At 38.4% G+C, this 19,240-nt stretch overlaps 2 protein-coding genes across 4 annotated transcripts; both read left to right on the top strand.

Moving 5' to 3' along the window:
• Positions 1 to 1,536: 1,536 nt before the first annotated feature.
• Positions 1,537 to 6,592, top strand: LOC111592363 (leucine-rich repeat-containing protein 20). Of its 2 annotated transcripts, none has more exons than XM_023304524.2 (4): positions 1,537 to 1,997; positions 5,923 to 6,066; positions 6,137 to 6,304; positions 6,373 to 6,592. In XM_023304524.2, exons 1-4 carry the CDS (start codon positions 1,700 to 1,702, stop codon positions 6,522 to 6,524), a joined length of 762 nt encoding a protein of 253 aa, XP_023160292.1. In that variant the 5' UTR covers positions 1,537 to 1,699; the 3' UTR covers positions 6,525 to 6,592. The 2 variants fall into 2 exon arrangements, with proteins under 2 accessions (XP_023160292.1, XP_023160293.1); XM_023304525.2 differs by lacking the exon at positions 1,537 to 1,997 and adding an exon at positions 4,874 to 5,179 and having other exon boundaries at positions 6,373 to 6,590.
• Positions 6,593 to 9,637: 3,045 nt separating this feature from the next.
• LOC111592369 lies at positions 9,638 to 18,380 on the top strand. Of its 2 annotated transcripts, none has more exons than XM_023304534.2 (7): positions 9,638 to 9,730; positions 13,563 to 13,748; positions 15,382 to 15,465; positions 15,532 to 15,669; positions 15,738 to 15,877; positions 15,941 to 18,146; positions 18,209 to 18,380. In XM_023304534.2, the coding sequence occupies exons 1-7, from the start codon at positions 9,653 to 9,655 to the stop codon at positions 18,344 to 18,346; spliced, it is 2,970 nt and encodes a 989-aa protein (XP_023160302.2). In that variant the 5' UTR covers positions 9,638 to 9,652; the 3' UTR covers positions 18,347 to 18,380. The 2 variants fall into 2 exon arrangements, with proteins under 2 accessions (XP_023160302.2, XP_023160303.2); XM_023304535.2 differs by lacking the exon at positions 9,638 to 9,730 and adding an exon at positions 9,837 to 10,024.
• Positions 18,381 to 19,240: the final 860 nt, after the last annotated feature.

The following is a 19,240-nucleotide window of genomic DNA, read 5'->3' as shown; positions in this document are numbered from 1 at the left end:
AGGCCTTTTGTCTGGTCTTCAGCATTTTCAAAAAAGAACTTCTAACTAATGGGGATGCATCTGCTATTTGTTCAGCTAACTCATTAATTTTTTGAGTCCATGCATGCTCCCTCTGCTGGTTTACAGCAGCCTGTTCGGCTAAAGCTTTGCTGATAGCCGTCCTTATTACTTCCGTAAGCTGATCTACATCCATTCTACCTGATGGTGGGAGAACTGCACAGTCGGAATCTGAGTCGCTAGACTGCCTGCGAGGGTTTCTCTATTGGTTGAACCGAGACATGCGCAGGTCAGTGGTCGCGAAAAATAAAACGGACCGTCAGAAGATGGGTCGAATTACGTCACAGCTCTGAACTACGAGAACTGCATGCACAACTTCAGACACACAGAAAGTAACACAATGTAATTTTATTGACGATCTGAATGATCAATTGCTGCCACTAAAATTCCCAAAGTAGTCACTCTCACTTGGTTCTGATCATTAATTTTTTTTTTTTTTTTACATGCAATTGCAATATAAAATACTCGCTAGTCCTAGGTATTTTTTTATAAAATAAATTTTAACACTTTTTGTGTTTGAAGAAAAATTTTGGCTAGAGTATCCACTTACAAGATTCAACTAACACAAAACAAAAAAAAAAAAATCCCTTTATAAGATCTGTCAATTGCAGCTCCCGCGCTGCTGTCTTAATTGTTGTTGGTTGTGGAGTCCGACCACTAGTTGGGCGCCAATTATATGTTTTCCAGTCCTGTGGTGACTGAAAGTTAGGTTGAGAGGCGACTGTGCCTCTTATTGCTGGCCTCGGGCTCAGACAATGAAATAAGCCATTTAACGAGCAAATGACGGAGTGAATATTTATTTAAGCGGTTTACTGGAAGAACGCTTTTTAACCCTGCTTTTAATTGTTCTTTTTTTGAATAATCGAAACAGTTAATTTTATTGGTTTTTCTTATTATATTCACTATTTTTAGTTTTACTTATATGACACCAATTTTTAGCATGTCCTATCAGTACGAGTTAAAACACGAGACTGATCTATATTTTTACAAATCATAGCCTCACCGGCGTAAGTAGAGTTGCTCTTGCCAGGGCTGTTCCTTAACTTGTCTAGCACCCGATAATAAGTGTTGAATAATACCTTATATTAAGTGTTATAAGCTAACTAAGTGTTATAAGTTAACTTACACACATATATCCATATATTACCACATGCTAACTTACAAATTTTAGTTGTTTTTACATGCAAGCTAAGGTTGTTTTTGGAAAGAGTATAGATATGTTTCCTGTCGATTGCAGTCCCAATTTGTTGCTTTTCTTGCCATTTTATTTTATTTTTCATTTGTTTTGTTGTGCGCAATTTTTCTTTCTTCTTCCGTGCTATAAAAACCGAAAGTAAAACGAATTTTCAATATTTCAATGCGCAAGAGAGTGCCGTTCAGTTGGTTATTGAAGAGTTCGCGATTTTATTTCAAAACTGTTTTCCTTTAATTAAATTGCATGAATTGATCGTGTTACAGCAATATAATAATAATAATAATAATATAAAATACCCAATCGAATCACTGAATTGTTTTTTTCCTATTTTTTTAATTGAAGTTTAAGTGAAATAATTGATAATTCCGGTGACAACAAACCAATTAAAAAAAAAAAACAAAAAACATTGTTGACTAAAAAAACGGAATCAATAAACAACTCTGAAATATGCGCCCTTTCGGCAACGATATCACAAACATCTCCAATAACAATGGAGCTGGCAATGGTGAGGATCGGTCAAATGGCAATGGAAATGGCAATGGCAACAATCCCGTCAATAGAGACAGCGTCGAGTCAGACTCCAACTCTTCCACAAATGAGTTAGCCTTGGACACAGAAACAGACCCACGCATTCCTCCACATATAGCCAGAATAGGAGGCATTGGCGCATTCCCGCCGATCGCCGGACGTGGAGTTATACGAGTGGTGCGCCGTTGCGAGGACGCCAAGGAGAACCACAAGCTAGGTAAGATCGACGATCAAAAGGCTTTCGATTATTCATTCTAGGCAATGGGTGGACTAACCACTTACAATTGGCAGTTATATATGGTCCACAGATATACCACTTGACTTCACTGATTTGCTATACCACTTAACTATGGAGTATATAGGTAGATAGAATATTTGTGAAAAGTACATTTATGTTTCATTTATACATTTGAATTTCGACTTTACAATATTATACATAACTATTTATACTAGTGTGTATTTTCATTTTTTTTTTACATTTACATTTTATATACTTCATTTCAGTGTTATTTTCAACTTCATTCATGTTTTTAATTTCACTCTGATTTCTCAATATATACAAAGAAGAAGACTGACTAGAATATCCTGTTTCAGCATATGTTATATATTAGAGCTATTAGAGCTCCTATCTAGGTCTCTAAATCATATGGATATACATATGTATGTATGCATGTCGATACATACATCCATATGCATGTATATACATACGGCCAACTCTAGCCGTTACACATTTTTGTTCATTTGTAAAATCACATGTACATATATATGTATATATTTTTGAAAGCAGATCAAAAATTGGCCAAATGCCAATTTCAGTTATTGCGCACTGAGTTTTGTTAGAATGATAAACTATATAGTAGATGCGTAGATAGATATAATATGTAAATGTCTATAATGTATATATCGTCTGGTTTCTCCTTCAGTGGTCCAGAGTGCGTCGAATTAAATTAATATAGAACGCATTACATTGTTAATGTTGTTTACTTATTTATTCCAATTAAAAATAATTAACAACAAATACAAGCAGCTCGACAAAGCTTAAATACTCTTCTGCATATGCATATGGTCCTCCAAAAATATGAATAATACATATAAAATAAAAATGATTCAATATACACATCCTAATATGGTGTTGTAGTATTCATATCGAATGCTTTTAAAATGTTTCTTTTTGTAATACATCAGTGCAGTTGTACGAATTCTATAGGCTTATCAAAGCTCATAAAGCGTTATCAAAATGATATTGCCAAACCGATCACAACAATAACATTTAGCAATATCTGCTCATTATCTTTGACTTTCATTGATAAGTCAAGATAATTGAAAGAAACTCACTTAGCTACATGTGCATGCACAACACACACACATACATATATTATTACGATAAAAAGTATTAATCATAATGAGTGTGAATCATAATGATCAGTAGTAGCAGTAGCTAACAAGTAAGAAAGCTCTAGTCGGGTTGCCCGACTAGGAGATACCCTGATCCCAGTCCCATTTGCGTTTATTAATATTTTCCGTAGTTTGTATCGAGTATTCAAAAAAAAAAGAAAACAAATAAAAAACGACATTACGAGACCAGGACTCGAACCCGGATTGTTTGTGCAACGTGCACCAACTCTGCCAACACCACCACTTCATAATTAAAAAAAAAAAAAATAAAACAAAAAAAATATTTCATCCCCACCGATCTCGAACGCTGGGTCTAGCTGCATACGAGCTCCGCCTCTACCAACGCAGCCACTGCACCTATTGCAAGAAGAGTTGCAAATTTGAATTGAGTAGCAGCTGAGAATACAAGCAGTATTCAATCACAATTTCGATTCTTGGAATAGAAAAGAATACACGCATTTGTCTAGCTCTTAAGACGTTCGAGATATAATTTATTTACTGCATTTCAATAATGTTTTTATTCGATAACAATTAAATGTGTATAGTTATCGAATATTTGAAACAAACTTGACCTGCGCGTGCTATACACGGACCTACAAAAATTTCAAGTCTCTCGCTCTTATAGATGCTGAGATCCACGCGTTCACACATACGGACAGACGGACGGACAGACAGACGGACAGGGCTCAATCAACTCGGCTTGTCGTCCTAGTCAAGAATCTATATACTTTATGGGGTCTGCCACGCCTCCTTATGCCTGTTACATACATTTGCACAAAACCATTATACCCTGATTTCCCATTTTCAATGGGATCAGGGTATAAAAACCAAAACACGTCTATAAACTTAGAGCTGATACCAAAGCACATTGTTATTTATACAAACATACGCATACACACACGCACACACACACAGACACACACACATATTCGGTTATGTGTGCCTTCAAGTTGTACACAGAGAACAATTAAGTTTAACTTCCATATGGATTGCACTTGGTTTTGTTAACCAAAACAGAGAAAAGCACAAAAATTTACCGTTTTATTAGTCTGGAGGGCAAGGAAACAATTGAGAACACAACATGGTGGACTGACCCATTCATTTATGGGTTGACATTTGCTTCTGTATTAAGTTTATTTAGTTCAGTGCAAGTGCCAAGAGACGTGTGAAGATGAGATAAAAGAGAGTGCAAATACGTAATGTTGATGTTCAGTGTTGCCTTGTTCGCTTTTTTCCAGCTAGATTTTGTTTCTAGTTATAATCGTTGCATGTCAGGAAGTTTAGTGATATTATGATTTTATTTTTTCCGTATTTTTATTATATGTTAAAATATTATGTATACTAATACAAACCCAACTTCAATTGTTGACTGCATAAAATGTGTTATAAGCTGTGATAAATTGCTTATGTAGCTACTCTTCATAAATAAATAAATAATTTTTTTAGCCGCCAAACCAGTGCTTCCCAACTAAAAGCCAAAGTAGCTTTTTTAATGTTGTTTTGTTTTTCTCTTTATTAAATGTCATCACTGATAGTCTCTGTGCTGGCTGAAGATTATGTGTCTGCTATTCGTTGAGTTTGTTGAAAACTCATGGCTCACTCTTTCGCGATCTTGCTCTCTCTCTCTCTCTCTTTCTCACTCTCTTGCAGACATTCGCTTTGCGCTGTGGCAATATCAAAATATTAAGCATTTTTAGTGCTTGGCAAGATTGTAGGGCGTTAGGTGCTCTTCTTCCGTTATGGATAAATTGGCTTGCGGCTAGCGGCTATCGGCTGCTCGCTGCTGACACATGCGTGCGCATATACACACGACTACTCATTTCAGTAGATCTTCCCGCATTTATTATTCAATCACATTTGTATAAGCAAAAGTGCAGAGCAAAGGCAAGCGTGTGTGCAGTGAAACATACATATGCGCATTTCGAACATATGGTACGGAAATGGCGCACTTGGTGGTTCAAGTAATAGAGCGGTGCGAAAATGCAACCGAAAATGCACATTTAGGTAAGGGTTGACCTTCATATAATAATATATACATAAATAAATATATATAGGCACATGCCTATAGGCATTTGAATGTTCACGTATTTCTATAGAAATGCGTGTTGTGTATGTATGTGTCATAAATAGCTATAAATTTGGTGGCAATACATACATACATACATACATTTGTATGTATGATGAAATTGTCGTGCTATATACTACATACATGTAATAAATTCATATTTATATACTTTCATATTAGATACAATCTTTTATGTAAAGGTCTACGTAATATTAAAACTTAACAATATTAATGTTCCACATGGGTATGCCTGACTAGAGAATACCCTAATTCACTGAGTGCTTTTATTCTAAGAATGCCTGACTAAAGAATAATTCATAGAGTACTCGCTGTCGAACTGTCTTAGAATGCCTGACTAAAGAATACCCTAATTTAATGAAATCTCGTTCCTTTTGAGAATGCTAAATGCTAGACTAGAGAATACCCTAATTCATTAGGTGCCCACTGTCGTTGTACTATCTGAGACTGCCTGACTAGAGAATACCAACCTAATGTTTTTAGTTATTATAGCTTAGTAATAAAAGTTTATATTACATTCCATCAAAATCGTGTAATGCATAGTATATTCCGTAATCACGTTATATTTATATTGAATGAACAAGAATATTATATATAAGTGTGTATATAGTCTCTACATAGGTGCGTACGTCATATATTGATCAATTTGTAATTATCTTTTCAGATTTATCACAATGTGAACTCATGCAAATACCAGATGCAGTGTATCACTTGATGCGGAATACAGAACTACAAACTTGTAACCTTAGTGGCAACGTGCTGAAGAAGATGACGCCAAAGTTTGCGCTGAAGTTTAGCACAATTACGGGTAAATATTCAGATTAATATATACATATATTTATAATGCAAAGTTTAATCGAATTTCTTTTCATTTTCAGATCTCAATCTCTCATATAATCAGTTGACAAAGCTGCCAGACGAATTTGCCAATCTGAGTGCCTTAACCAATCTAAATATCTCTCACAATTCGTTTATTGTATTACCTCAAGTCATCTTTAGGCTTCAGAAGCTAGCCACTTTGGATGCTCAGCATAATGCCATTTTAGGTAAGTACTTAGCAGCACCACTTAGCAGCAAGAGATTCATAAACATTTCTGTAAATTGCCCATTTCAGAGATTGATACGGACGAAGCAATTAGCAGTGACTGCCTGGCTGTGGTGGATCTGCGCAATAATCCGCTGAGCAGAAATTGTCGTCGCAAATTGGAAGATTTCGTCACCAGCTTTCGCTTAGAGATTTCACAGGAAGTTGAGGACGATTGGTGATCGACTGGGAATATTTTAAATAAGTTCATCGTTATCTATAGAAGAAACTACTTGCTGTAATGTTTTTAATCACTTTATTAAATTCGTTTATTTAATGAATTCAATTAGCTAACAATTAATTATCATTCTTATAGCAAAGCTGGCTTGAACCACAAACTCGCAGATATCCATTAGATTAGTTTCTATGAACTGTTTGGAATTAGACATACTCAAAACTAGGACCTAATTTCCAGACTGCGATCACATAACGATCATTATCATCGTTGATCGAACCTCTCGACTTTAATTATATTGGGTGGTTCACTTTTGACCCTTAAACCTAACTCTCCCAGTCTGGGATTTCGATTCTGACTCTTTTTAATTTGCATAATCATTATGATTGTATGACAGTCAAATGACTTTGAAGCTAGATGAATCTTGGAAAAAGGTAAAATTCATATGCAATATTTACTGCATAACATACGTAAATAATACTTTCAATATTAGATTATTTATATATAATATCAATTTTACCTTAGCGTTTGGAGAAATCTTTATCATTTATAGGGTTACAATTAGAGTTTTGAATAGTTTCGATAAAGATCAGAATAATTACGGCTATAATTCTCTATCCAGAATTTTGAATGACATGGAAATACCACAATCAGCTCAGTATTTTATTTAAAGATTTATATATATTTCTACTAAATGTAATGTCAAATAGACTTTTAAAAAAAGCTAGAGCTTCCGCTATTTATACTGCCGTCGGGTTAGGCTCTGGTCATGCAATATAGCTCGTCAACTCCAATTGATACAGTTCAGGTGAATGTGTTACTTTGAAGTATTGTAATCAATTCACACCTGAATCTTGTGCCTGCGTTTATACTAACTACAGGAACTGAGAGTCTATTCGGAAACACGCCTTACATTTAACACCCATATATTGGTCGATCCCCGATCCCCGATCCCCGATCCTCAATAGCAGAAACAAATATATCACTATTACTACTGTTTCTACTTTACAAAACTATAATTGGTCCTGATTGGTATTAATGAGTGCAGCTCTATGAAATTGCTAGCCAACACAATAAGCAATTGCAGGTCTCATAAGCTGCCGAGCCACTGGCCACATTGAGCGACCAAAGCCACCCTAATATAAAACCACGCTTCAAAGGATGAACTTGCATGCAGAGACGAGTGGAAAGGCTACATTCAGCGTAGTTCATATTATGGTTTATTTATATATATAAAAATTACTAAAGTTATACGATATTTATATAGTTAATTTTCAAAGTTACTCTCACGCAATTTGGAATCATGAAATCAAGATATTTATTTAAAATTTATCCCATTTTGTTCTATTTTTTATACTCTTTCACGATGTGCAGTGCGTAGATTGGTTTTATCCAATGTCCGCCTTACTGTCCATCCGTCTGTCTGTACAGAAGCAAACCATTTCGTTGTTGTAGCCAGAGAAACTTGGAAGATAAAGTGTTAAGATTTTCTCGATACGCGCACTAGGGACGTGGCAAATTGGGAAATACCAAGTCATGTCATGAGTCTTGGGGGCATGGCAAATCGGGTAGAACTGTATCTCCAACAGCTTAAGCCAAAATTTGGCAGGAGGGTTAGGGTGGGATTTTCTATAGATTGACGAACAAATTATATATTTATGATCACTCGCTCGTGGGAAATCATATTTGACTATATAGTATTTTGTACTAATATTAGTGTTAGAGAGTTGAGTACAACCAACAGCAACAATGATATAGACTGTATATCAAATACACGAGGGCGCAACGAGTGGCAACCAGTAAGAGTCTAAATCTTCTAAAGTTGTAGAGATCGATGGAACAACAAAATGTAAGTCCCTTTGGGGCGTGAAGATATAGAAGATACCAATTTCTATATAGAGTTTTATACAGTTCATAGTTTATATGGTATAAAATAAGTAACCACATTTGACAAACTTTTAAGTCGAAATTAAATAGATGTGATAAAATTACATAAATTATGTATTATATTAAAATTTTTGTAAGAATATGTAAGCATCATATCTAAGCAGATAAATGATTGAAGAACTCTATTTGAAGGAGAGACAACATATACAATTCCAATATATACTTTCCACTACATGGAGAAGCAATAAACCAGCTTAGAGTTAGACTTTAAGTCTATAAAAAATGTAATCTTAGTATAGACTTCTTGAAGATACTGGAAAGACGTTTTCGTCTGATATTTGTGGAATGAATGCGAAACTGGGTATGTAGGCTTTCTAAGAAATATACCTATGACTCAAAGCAGAATTGAACTCGGGAAGTGAGTGAGGAATGCTGTCATTAAAATCGCATTTTAGTCATCACTTCATAGAGTTACTGGCAAAGAAAACCTTTCTGAGAGCTGAGCTGAGCTGAGCATCGACATTAATTGTAGCTGTGTCTGTGCGCATTGTCTGTGCTCAATGAGAAGGAAAACTTAACAACGTGGCGCTCACACTCAACAACAGTCGATGCCTTGCTCTTTTGCAGCCAAGTTGTTATAAGCTCTCAGCGCGGCTGAGCAGTACACAAACGGCTCTCGGCTAGCTGAAGCCAGAGACAAAGCCAGAGACGGAGACAGTGCCAACGCAATTATTATAGCGAACATAACAGGTTTGGCAACATGCCGAGAGAAACTTGTACAGATACTGAATCCGATGCTGGTGCCGAGATACCCAACCCTCGAGCACAGCGCAACTCAGCTCAGCTCAGCACAGCTCAGCTCAGGCCAGAGTCTCGCGGCTAGCCGATCGCAAGTGTGTAGATGGAGGGGGGACGAAGGCCAGCTTTAGCTGGTTCTGGCTACAAAAATTCGTTGCGCTCCGCTGGGCCAAGGGCGAAGTAGGGGCAAGACGAGCAAGGGGGGGCGAGTGGACGCGGGAGCTGAACTGGCGAACAAGTCAAAAACCGCGTCACTGAGCAGAGAGCAACTGAGAGTCGCAACTCGAAATGATTAATTCACACACACACACGAGCAGACAGAGAAGCAAATAGATACACACACACTAAGGCATGCATAAACAGATACAGATACGTGGGCAAAGCTCGAATGTTGGTAAGCCAACCTGGTTAAAGGTGGGAGCTGGAGCCCAAGCTGAAGTGGGAGCGGAAATGGCCGACGCTGCGGAGCAGCGCCAACCGCTCGCTAGTCGCCGTCAAACGGCAAACGAGCGCAACAGTCGCAAGCAGGTAATCTACTAGAGCGCGTTCGGGCCCGGACAAATTATTGGCCGCTTGCAAAGAATTCACAAAAAAATTAAAATAAAAATAAAAATTTAAATAATAATAACGAACGAATAAAAAACAAAACAAATTTCGAATCGCGACGCAAAAAAAATCTTTATAAAATTTGAAACAAGAAAAGCTTTTGCCATATTCGGCCCGCAATACCGTTGCGAAATTCTGTTGTTTACGGCTTGATGTTCATATATATATATATGTATATAACTAGCGTTCAATAGAGTACAGTGCATAGCAGCTAAAGTGAGCATTACATATATCTATTTGAACATTCAATTGTGCTCATGCGATTGCATGCAATTGGGCTTTTAGTCTCGTTTTGCAAACACCTTCCTTTTTTTTATGTGTGTGTCTGTGTGTGATTGTTTTTTTTTTTAGTGTTTCGAAAACTCACATAGTAACATACATGTATGCACATCAAACTATGTACATTCGTTGTGGCTAACTAATTATGATTTATATATCTATGAAATATTTGATAAGTGTGTCAATGAGATGTAAAACATGAGACCTAATAATTGTTTTTTTTTATTTTTCTTTTCGGTGTTTTATTCGCTAAAAACTCATTATATAATGAATGCATACATATCATACGTATGTGTATACTATGTATGTGCATATAGTAAATCGTAGAAGTTAATCTCTTGAGCAGTGCATAGAATTTTTCTCAAACTCCCATTGTTTTCTTCCGGATTACATTAAAGCACAATGCGCATGTATTAGTAAGCATTTGAGACTGTATTAGTTAGGCAGGTGAACTGCTCTCAAGGTATACATACTCGAATCGTACGCTCACCGTTATGCTTAGGGCCTGATATTCGGTTAATTGTCTTGGTTCCCAGCGTATTTCTTCACTTAAATATGGCTTGATCTTTGGAAATTTCCTTGGTGTTTCAAATACAAAATATTTCATTTGTAAAAAATACTTTTTACATATTTATTTTATTCATGAACTGCAAATTAATATTTAAATATTTCATTTATTGAAATTTTAATAAATCTTCAAATATTTCGATTTTCTAAATATTTAATTTTATTTGATAAATATTTGTAATAAATTGGTTTTAAAACATTGAACTTAATTACCAATATTTTATTTAATGAAATTTATTTAGAATTAATTTTGAAAATTTTCAAATATATATTTCAGCATTTACTTTAGATATTTAACTTTTTACAATTTGTTAGGATTCACGTAAAGTTTTTAAATTAGCCAGAAAAACACAGATAGTCAAGCTCAAATACATGGATGTACATACATACAGTATGCATGTGTATGTGTTTGTATGTATGTGTGCGCAAAAATGTACATACATCAAGTTCAGGGAGTTGTGCTGCGTGGGCTAGCATATTGGCGAAGCTGCTGTCTGTGACTTAACGTGAAGTTGTTGCTCTCTTCTATCTCCGGCCTTGGCTTACAGGCAGCTGAAGCAATTGTTGTATTAGTGTTGTGCAGAGTTCAAAGGGATAGTTGTATGCATATATATATAGTATATATATATGTATAGTTTTTGATTTGGCACTGCAGCAGCAGATGTACTTGAGTCAACCATATTCGCAGTCGCTAGCTACTCCCGACATATTTTCATCAGGTGTGGAGGCAGCTACTTTGTCTCCCGCGTCACGTAATCATTAAGGCAAGCCAGTGCCCAGTGCCCAGTGCCAGAGCCAGAGCCAGAGCCAGAGCCAGTGACAGAGCCGCATAAGCTGGGCTTAGGTGCGAACGCGGACAGAGAGACGCGATCTACGGCAAGTCAAAATACCAGTTTTACTCGAAATTGCCGTCATCTGAGCTTATTGTTGCGCTAAGTCTTTCAATAAGTGCGACGACATACCGTGTATGTACATATGTGTATGTTTTTAGGTACTTATATGTAGCTGTAGGTACGGGTTTTCGTGCGAGTGCCATTACAACAATGTGCAGGTACAACACTAACTTGTACATAACAATGTACCTGAATATGCCTTAATGCACACTCACACACAAATATATATGTATATGTATATATATCTATATATATATATATATATATATATATCTATTCAGATATGTGTTTGCGCATTCTTTTCAAATGTATGTTGCCATACATTGTATCTATTGTTTTCTAATAACATTATTGATAGTTTGTATTTTTCTCTTTTCGAGTCATATAAATTTTAAGAAATCTTTGATTGCGTGACAGTTAAATTTGTATATATACCTATATATATTTATCTGACAAATCATATAAATTATATGAGTACAAGTTCTTTTGACCTTCGAAATATATTAAATTAGCATTATGACTAACTCGAATCTGCAAAAGGCAACTAATGCAAATATAACTGAAAAAGCCAGTTTCGATACGACGATATATATATATATATATATATATATATATATAGAGAGAGAGAGAGAGAGAAAATGCGTTTATCTGAAGTCTGGTGTATATATACTAATGCAATTCAATTGATTGGCTTTTACCACCAAGGGATTTCAGAGCCAAAGTTAGAGCTCGAGCACCCAGACAGAAAAAAACGACTTAAATTAAAATAATATCTTGCTCCAAAGGCTCTCCTACAAGCATTTGCAGCTATACCTGTATGTGTGTGTGTGGGGCTAAAACTTGTTTGGCCAACAAATGCTAAAGCCAAGTAGAATTTGAGCCACAAAATGCCAACAATTTGCTCGACGTTGTGTGTTTTCTCGAGTTGCAGCTGCGTCGGCTGCTTGCTCAAGGCGATTGTCTGACAAATATGGCGAAATTGTCGTAGGAGTCTTTTTTATGTGTCTTTTGTGGATAAGACATACTGATGTAAGAGCTCCACTCGCTCACACAGACACGCATATGTATATATATATATATATATCGATCTGCTAGTCTGGCTTATGCAACACAACCATACAAAGCTTACAAGCCAACTCACTTGAACTGGCTTAACCATTAAAAGCGAATACGATCAATGACTTTTTCGACTATACCACTTTCGAGAGGATTTGAAATGAGTCTCCGTTTTATCATCATCGTAATCTGGACAGAAGACAACCCTTTTAAGTGTCTTTTTTTGGTTGTTTGCCATTTCTAGTACTATCTTCTGTTGGTATCTGAAAGCTGAAGAAAGCGCTGGAGAACAACAAAGTTCTGTTGAAAGAAGCCGATGAGAACTGCGTTCTTCTTATTTTTCGTTTTTATTGTTAAAGACCGAAGAGAGAAACCATTGGCCAAGATCTCTGTATGTGTATAGGTTTTTTATTTTGTTTAGTTTTGTTTTGTGTTTTTTTGGAACACTTGGTATGAATTGGGCCGAAGGTCGTTGACAGAGGGTCATTGGCAATCGGCAGCTAACGGTTCGAATATCCGCAATGGAAGTCCATTCGAGAAAATAGTGCAACTCTCAAATGATCCATATCTATTTATTAGCCAACGATTGGCCATGGCCAGAATCACAATCACAATCACCATCACAATTAACTAGATGCAAGCCCTAGTTGAGCCAAACTCGTGTAACCCCAATTTGGCAAACTTGACGATAATTGACCGTAATGCCAGCCGGTTCAAATGCAGCTGCAACGATCTGTAGCCGGAGATAACAAACGATTTGGGGTCCGTGTGCAGCTGCAGCTGCAACCAGGCTTACTCAAAAATTCAGCACGATCGCCACCTGGGGGCCATAGCTGGGCCTGCGTCTAGTATTATGTGGGCTTTATTGTGTGCACACGTTTCCATTTCAGACTGTTGATTGTGCTAATTTAAAGCATTTTCTTTGCCTTCTTTTCTTCTCCGCCCTTTTCGCCACTCAGATGCGTTCCAGCAAAATGAAGTCCGACCCATGGCCGCTGTGGTCCAGCCGCCTGATCACCTATGCTGCCATCCTTTGCCTGTTGTTCGGCGGCGAGGCTCTGGCCCAATCCAATTACGTGCAACATGGCGATAGCGGCAACTACTCCACAAACGGATTGCCCGAGGAGGCGACTCTGGATGGCAAGGTAAGTGGCACATTATTAGCCCTCCGGTACGTACCTTTGCCAGCAAGCAAATGTGCAGATATACGAGGGCTGCACCAAAGCTTGCACTTCATTGGTGTTCCATACAATTTTGAAATATCTAATTTTACTGTCTTTTAATTTTTAAATGGTTTACTAAATTAATGTTCGATTTGAAAGAAATAAATGCTCAACATTTTATTATTGCTTTATTTAATTAAATAAACAAACAAATTTGACATAATTTCATTAGAACTTAATAAAATTTTTTTTGTGCAAATATACTTTGAATATTTGATTTGCATTAATTATTAAATAAATTATTAAATATGTTGACTTGCGTTTTTTCAAATCTTTTGATTAGTAGAAAAAATTGCATTTTTGAATATTTCTTTATTTATTTTTAAGTTTTGAAATATGCTTAAGGCAAATCAATTTTTAAATAAAATTTTAAAATTATGAACAAATTATGTTTGATGATGATGTGATGATGTTTTGAAATTTTAATTAAATTTATGTGAGTTAATTTTAGATATTTTCGTTTTAACATAGTCCTCGAAAAGCCTCTGAATAAGTCAGAAAAGCACAGCTATTAAAGCGCACATACATGTATGGTGTATGTCTATATATATAGCATACATACTCAAAGACATTCATATGAACACACACTGAGTTCTGGGAGTCGTCTTTCGTGGGTTCACATTAGGCAGAAGAATCGCAGCCGCTGCATAAGTTGCGTCTGCATTTGGTGTGCGTATAGATGTTATGTCTGTATGTAGAGAAGAAGATATGAACCCCCTGAGCAGGGTATTTGCAAGTCGCGTACTTCCAAAAGTGGATAATAATGCTGTAACAGGAGAAGTTCGGCCACCATAAGTGGAGTAGAGTTCAATATCATATTTGTGTTGTGGACGCTAAACAAAGAAGTAGTGCTTCGGAATAGGGCCAATTCGAAACGAAACAATGAGAAAGCAGTCAGTAATTAGTTTTTAACAACAATAACCTCATTGCTTAGGTTGAGGCACTTGAATGCCTTTGAACCTGTATTGTGGCAGTATCGAGGACACATTCAATTCAAGCACAACGGAAGCAACTGTCAGTTGACGCGAGCCCACACTAGTAGCTTATATAATATGATAATCCATGGAAGCGCAATGAATTGTCTCTGGTTGAGGAGCTTCCCACGCCATGTGTGCATGTGTACAAATGCGGCTAATAGGAAGGCAAGTTATTGTCTTATTAAACTAATTTCACACTCGTTCCAGTATTGAAAAGAGTATATTGGTAGAGCAAAGAATATGAAGAAATGAAACTGTTTCAAATTTGAACGACTCATCCAACTTTTAAGTAAGAGCTGAATAATTTCGGAAAATTGTTGACTATAGTGCTGTTCGTCCTTTTGTTATTATTACTCCGTTCTATACATTGATCAAAATTATATTACAAGCATCATTTGGGCGTGAATCGATAGATTCTACATATTCCGTTTTACAGCGAGAAGGAGGAGCTTCTCCACTGTTAGACTTAATAATTGTAGAGGCAGACCACTGTGGGTAATGCCAACCGATGAAAACTGTATCTTTTCACCTAAAAGTATAATTATATACATAGTATATAAAATATCGATTCTTTCTAGGTAACCAAACTCGACGACATTAGCCCGTTGATTTTTTTGAATCGCACCAAAGCCGCGTTGAACTGCGCAGCCGGCTCAATGCAAGTAAGTGTCTTCAGATACATATACAGCTGAGTCAGAATGAAGCAATGAAGTCTTTGTTTGCTACAGGTTGATCTCAAATTTAATGATCCCTTCCATGGCATCATTCAGGCTGACTACGATCGTAGCAGCGCTTGCCGCGTTAGCGGCAAAGGCGCACTTAGCTATCGCCTGGAGCTACCGCTCAAGGGCTGTGGAACAATACAGGTATGGATAGAATTAGTTTGATGTCTTGACCGCAGATCAATGTCATGTCTTTTGTCTGTCTTCAACAGAATCCCACACGCGTGTTCACCAACAACATAATTGTTCGCTTCCATGCCAATTTGGAGATGGATGGCGATGAGATCATCACAATAGTTTGTCGCTATCCGCCGCCTGTGCCTTCACTGCCACCCGCACTGCCAGCGCCCATGTAAGTGGTTAGCTGGTTCGTTAGAATTGCAAACAAATTGTTATCGTTCTGGTTGCTTTGCAGTTTAAATCCTATTGCCACGGGCTCTGTGCTCCAGCCACCATTGAAGGGCATACAGATCTTGATGATCATTTGCGCCATCATGTTCTTGACCCTGTTGCTGTTGGGTCTGGCCGTGTCCTACTACTGTTTGCGTAGCCGTCCCATACCAATTGTGCGACGGTTGCCCATGAGCATGGGCAGCGGCTCAGAGATCACTAAGCTTAGCGGTAGCAGTGCTGGCAATATCAGTGCATTTGAGGGCGTTAAGATACCGCGTGCACATGCTGCTCTTCAGGCCGTCTACAGCTCGTCAGGCAGCGAAGGCGCTTTGATACCTTCGGACTATCCCAGTGAGTCACATTCGGAAATCGAGGAGATTGACACACGGTCGCTGCCGTTCAGTTCTGCAGGCAGCTTTGAGAATCGAGCATTTGTTCAGGAAACGTCCAGCATCTACAGTGACCATTATGCTCCAGCTCAGGAAGTACCTGCGGCCAATGCTGTAATGTCCACTGTCATGCGACAAACTGCTTTGGTGCAGGAGCCGTTGGCTGGTTCGCCCAAATTTGATGTCCAGGTGAGAGTAAAGAAATCGCCTCCGCCAATTCCATCACCCGTCACTTCCGACACGGAAAGCATGGCAACGATCAGGGGAGATCGCAACAATTTGTCCACTATCATGGAGGGCTACGAAGATCGAGAGAGCGTCATGACCATGGACTCATTGCCGCCGCAAGTGGAGACGATGCAATCACAATTTACGTACGTGCCTGAGCTACATCCGGCACCACAAATGCCACAGCCACACCCGATTCCATTGGTCGCCGAGCCCAAGTTCTCTGTTTATACGCGCACCCATCATGAGGTTGTCGACGGTCGTCCAGAAACCTGGTCTGACTACACCGACGGACCAGAACCGAGTGAGATTACAGATCTATCTTCCGAGGCACCCGAGCGAATGATCGTCCATGACACTAATCGCGCCGTGGACTCGATGCACTACTACGAGGACGAGTATGTCCCAGCGGAACCAGTGGTGCTAACGCCGCCACCGCTGCCTGTAACCTCCCATACTGTAGACGATATATATTTGCGTACGGTGACTGAGAAGAAGACTATCGAGGACATTGAAAGCCATAAGCGACGCGTTACCGAATACAAGAGCAAGCCGAAGGCACCACTGCCGCCACCACCACCGCCAGTGGTTGATCCTACGTTCGATGTAAAGGTGCGTAAATATCCGAGCGAACGCGAGCAGCAGCAATGGGAAAACTTCTCAGATATCTCGAGTGCCTCTGGGCTAACACTTACACCGAAGATGTCACGCACTGAGCTAAGTCTGCCGCCAGCTGAGCCCCCAGCTCAGATACACGACAATAAACTGAAATTGACTAGTCCCGAGCTAGTTGGCAATATGAAACCCATTGAGGTGCCACCCCAAGACAAGGATGTGCCAAACTGGGACGTGCTCATACGCATTCTCGAGGAGCCGGAACTTTCTGAAATTGGCGACGATACCAGTTCCGTGCACAACATCAGCTACGATGACAGGGCCAAGTGGAAGGAAATCATTACGACACAATCGTCATTGCGAACAATGCTAACCGAGGCGGTAGTGCGTGAGGACTTCGAACGCATTCGCCAAGACACACGCTATGAGCGCATGTTCGAGCCACAGACTTGGGACGTCATCATACGCATCCTGGCACCACCCAGCGACGATGAAACGGACGTCGAAATGCGTGCACCCAAACGTGGCAAGAAGGCACCTCCGCAGCCGTGGGACACCCGTTCCAGGCGCAGTTCACTACCTACGCTGTACGAGTACGACAGCGACGGTGGCTCCAGCGTGCGAACCATACGCAATGATCCTACACTGCCACTGCACGGCGGTCCGATAACTGGACCTGGCCCCTTCAATACGCAGCGATCGCGCAGGAGTTCACGCACCTCATACCAGACGGATCACAACGACTTCCGGTCCATGTCCGAGGTAACTGTCGACTTCGGCAGGCCACAGCCGGATAATCTGGACAATGTCAGCGATGCTAGCTCGTATTACCATATGCAGTACTACGATGATGAGGACAGGCGCTCCTTCCACCGCTCAATCAGCCATCCATCGCTAGCTCGCTCGGCCAGCGAATTCACCGAGCACTGGACAGCACCCGACGACGTTGAGGTCTCCTCGCCCGAGGGTACACCCCGCGTCTACAGAGCTCGCCAGGTGAGTACCCATTATGCTCTACATTTCTAGCATTCTAATTTTTTGTTGTTCAACATTTGCAGCCATTGGCGCTAACTCAGCACGTAGCGGGCCAGCCCGAGGAGCGAATTGTCTCCCAGACGCAAAGCGAATACGTCGAGACGCATCGCAGCGTCTTCCAATCAGAAAAACCACTGCCAACGCCATCGCGAAAATGGTAGACCCATAGTTTCCCTCTTTCTATCTCTCTCGATAAACAAGTCAATTTTATTTTTTTAATATATATATATATTTTTTTTTTTTAATGAAACAAACTCACAAGCGGCAAAATATGTAACGGAAGGGTTAACAGATTAAAAGTTAGTGTTGCTTTTTATCAATTTGAGTCTTCGACTTATCGAAGTAATCAACATTTCCGATTAATAACTAACTTAATCACCGAAAACAAATGGAATATTGCAGCAGCGTGCATCCCCATCTTTCAATCTCTATCATATATTTTATATATATATATATATATATATATATAAATATATTACTAACAAAAGTGCCAACTACAATTGCCTGATAAAAGGTTCACAAATTGTTTTTCAACGTTAACAACAAATTTGAACTCACAATCCGAAACTAACGACTTTTTTGTGCATACATAATAGATATATCCTTAACAGTTGAAAGCCCCAAACTGCTTTCTAATATATATATAAATATATATATATATATATCTTCATCTTCAGCTTGCCAAGGCCAAGCTCTATATATATCTATTCAAGACATCCCTCTACTGCCACAAAAAAAATAAACAAAAACTCAAAATGTCGAAATGAAGATATATAGATGACATTACTTCAAATGTGTTGTGGATAGCTTACAGACTTTTTGAAAGTATTACTAAAAATAGCTAGAAAAAACAAATACTAAATAGAATTTGTGGTTCGGGTGAAGGAATATTAACATAACAGACATCTCTAGTTCAACTTGAGCTTGTAACTGCATCAACGTGCACCGTAAATGCTTTTGGGGATTCTAACTTAAAATAAATATATATATATATATTGTAAGGTACAGTATGTATATATACATATATAATATCACTAAATTACTTTTTTTTATAA

Source organism: Drosophila hydei, unplaced genomic scaffold, assembly GCF_003285905.1.
Source record: "Drosophila hydei strain 15085-1641.00,03,60 unplaced genomic scaffold, DhydRS2 tig00008150-arrow-arrow-pilon, whole genome shotgun sequence".
NCBI lineage: Eukaryota > Metazoa > Arthropoda > Insecta > Diptera > Drosophilidae > Drosophila > Drosophila hydei.
Note: the sequence above shows the minus strand (reverse complement) of the source record. Positions and strands in the feature narration are given on the sequence as shown.

Coding starts and splice junctions, on each gene's coding strand:
- LOC111592363 (XM_023304524.2), top strand. CDS start 1,700: ATGCGCCCTTTCGGCAACGATATCACAAACATCTCCAATAACAATGGA. Junction 1,998..5,922: donor CAAGGAGAACCACAAGCTAG/GTAAGATCGACG, acceptor TTATCTTTTCAG/ATTTATCACAATGTGAACTC. Junction 6,305..6,372: donor TCAGCATAATGCCATTTTAG/GTAAGTACTTAG, acceptor TGCCCATTTCAG/AGATTGATACGGACGAAGCA.
- LOC111592369 (XM_023304534.2), top strand. CDS start 9,653: ATGGCCGACGCTGCGGAGCAGCGCCAACCGCTCGCTAGTCGCCGTCAA. Junction 9,731..13,562: donor AGCGCAACAGTCGCAAGCAG/GTAATCTACTAG, acceptor TTCGCCACTCAG/ATGCGTTCCAGCAAAATGAA. Junction 15,878..15,940: donor CCCGCACTGCCAGCGCCCAT/GTAAGTGGTTAG, acceptor GTTGCTTTGCAG/TTTAAATCCTATTGCCACGG.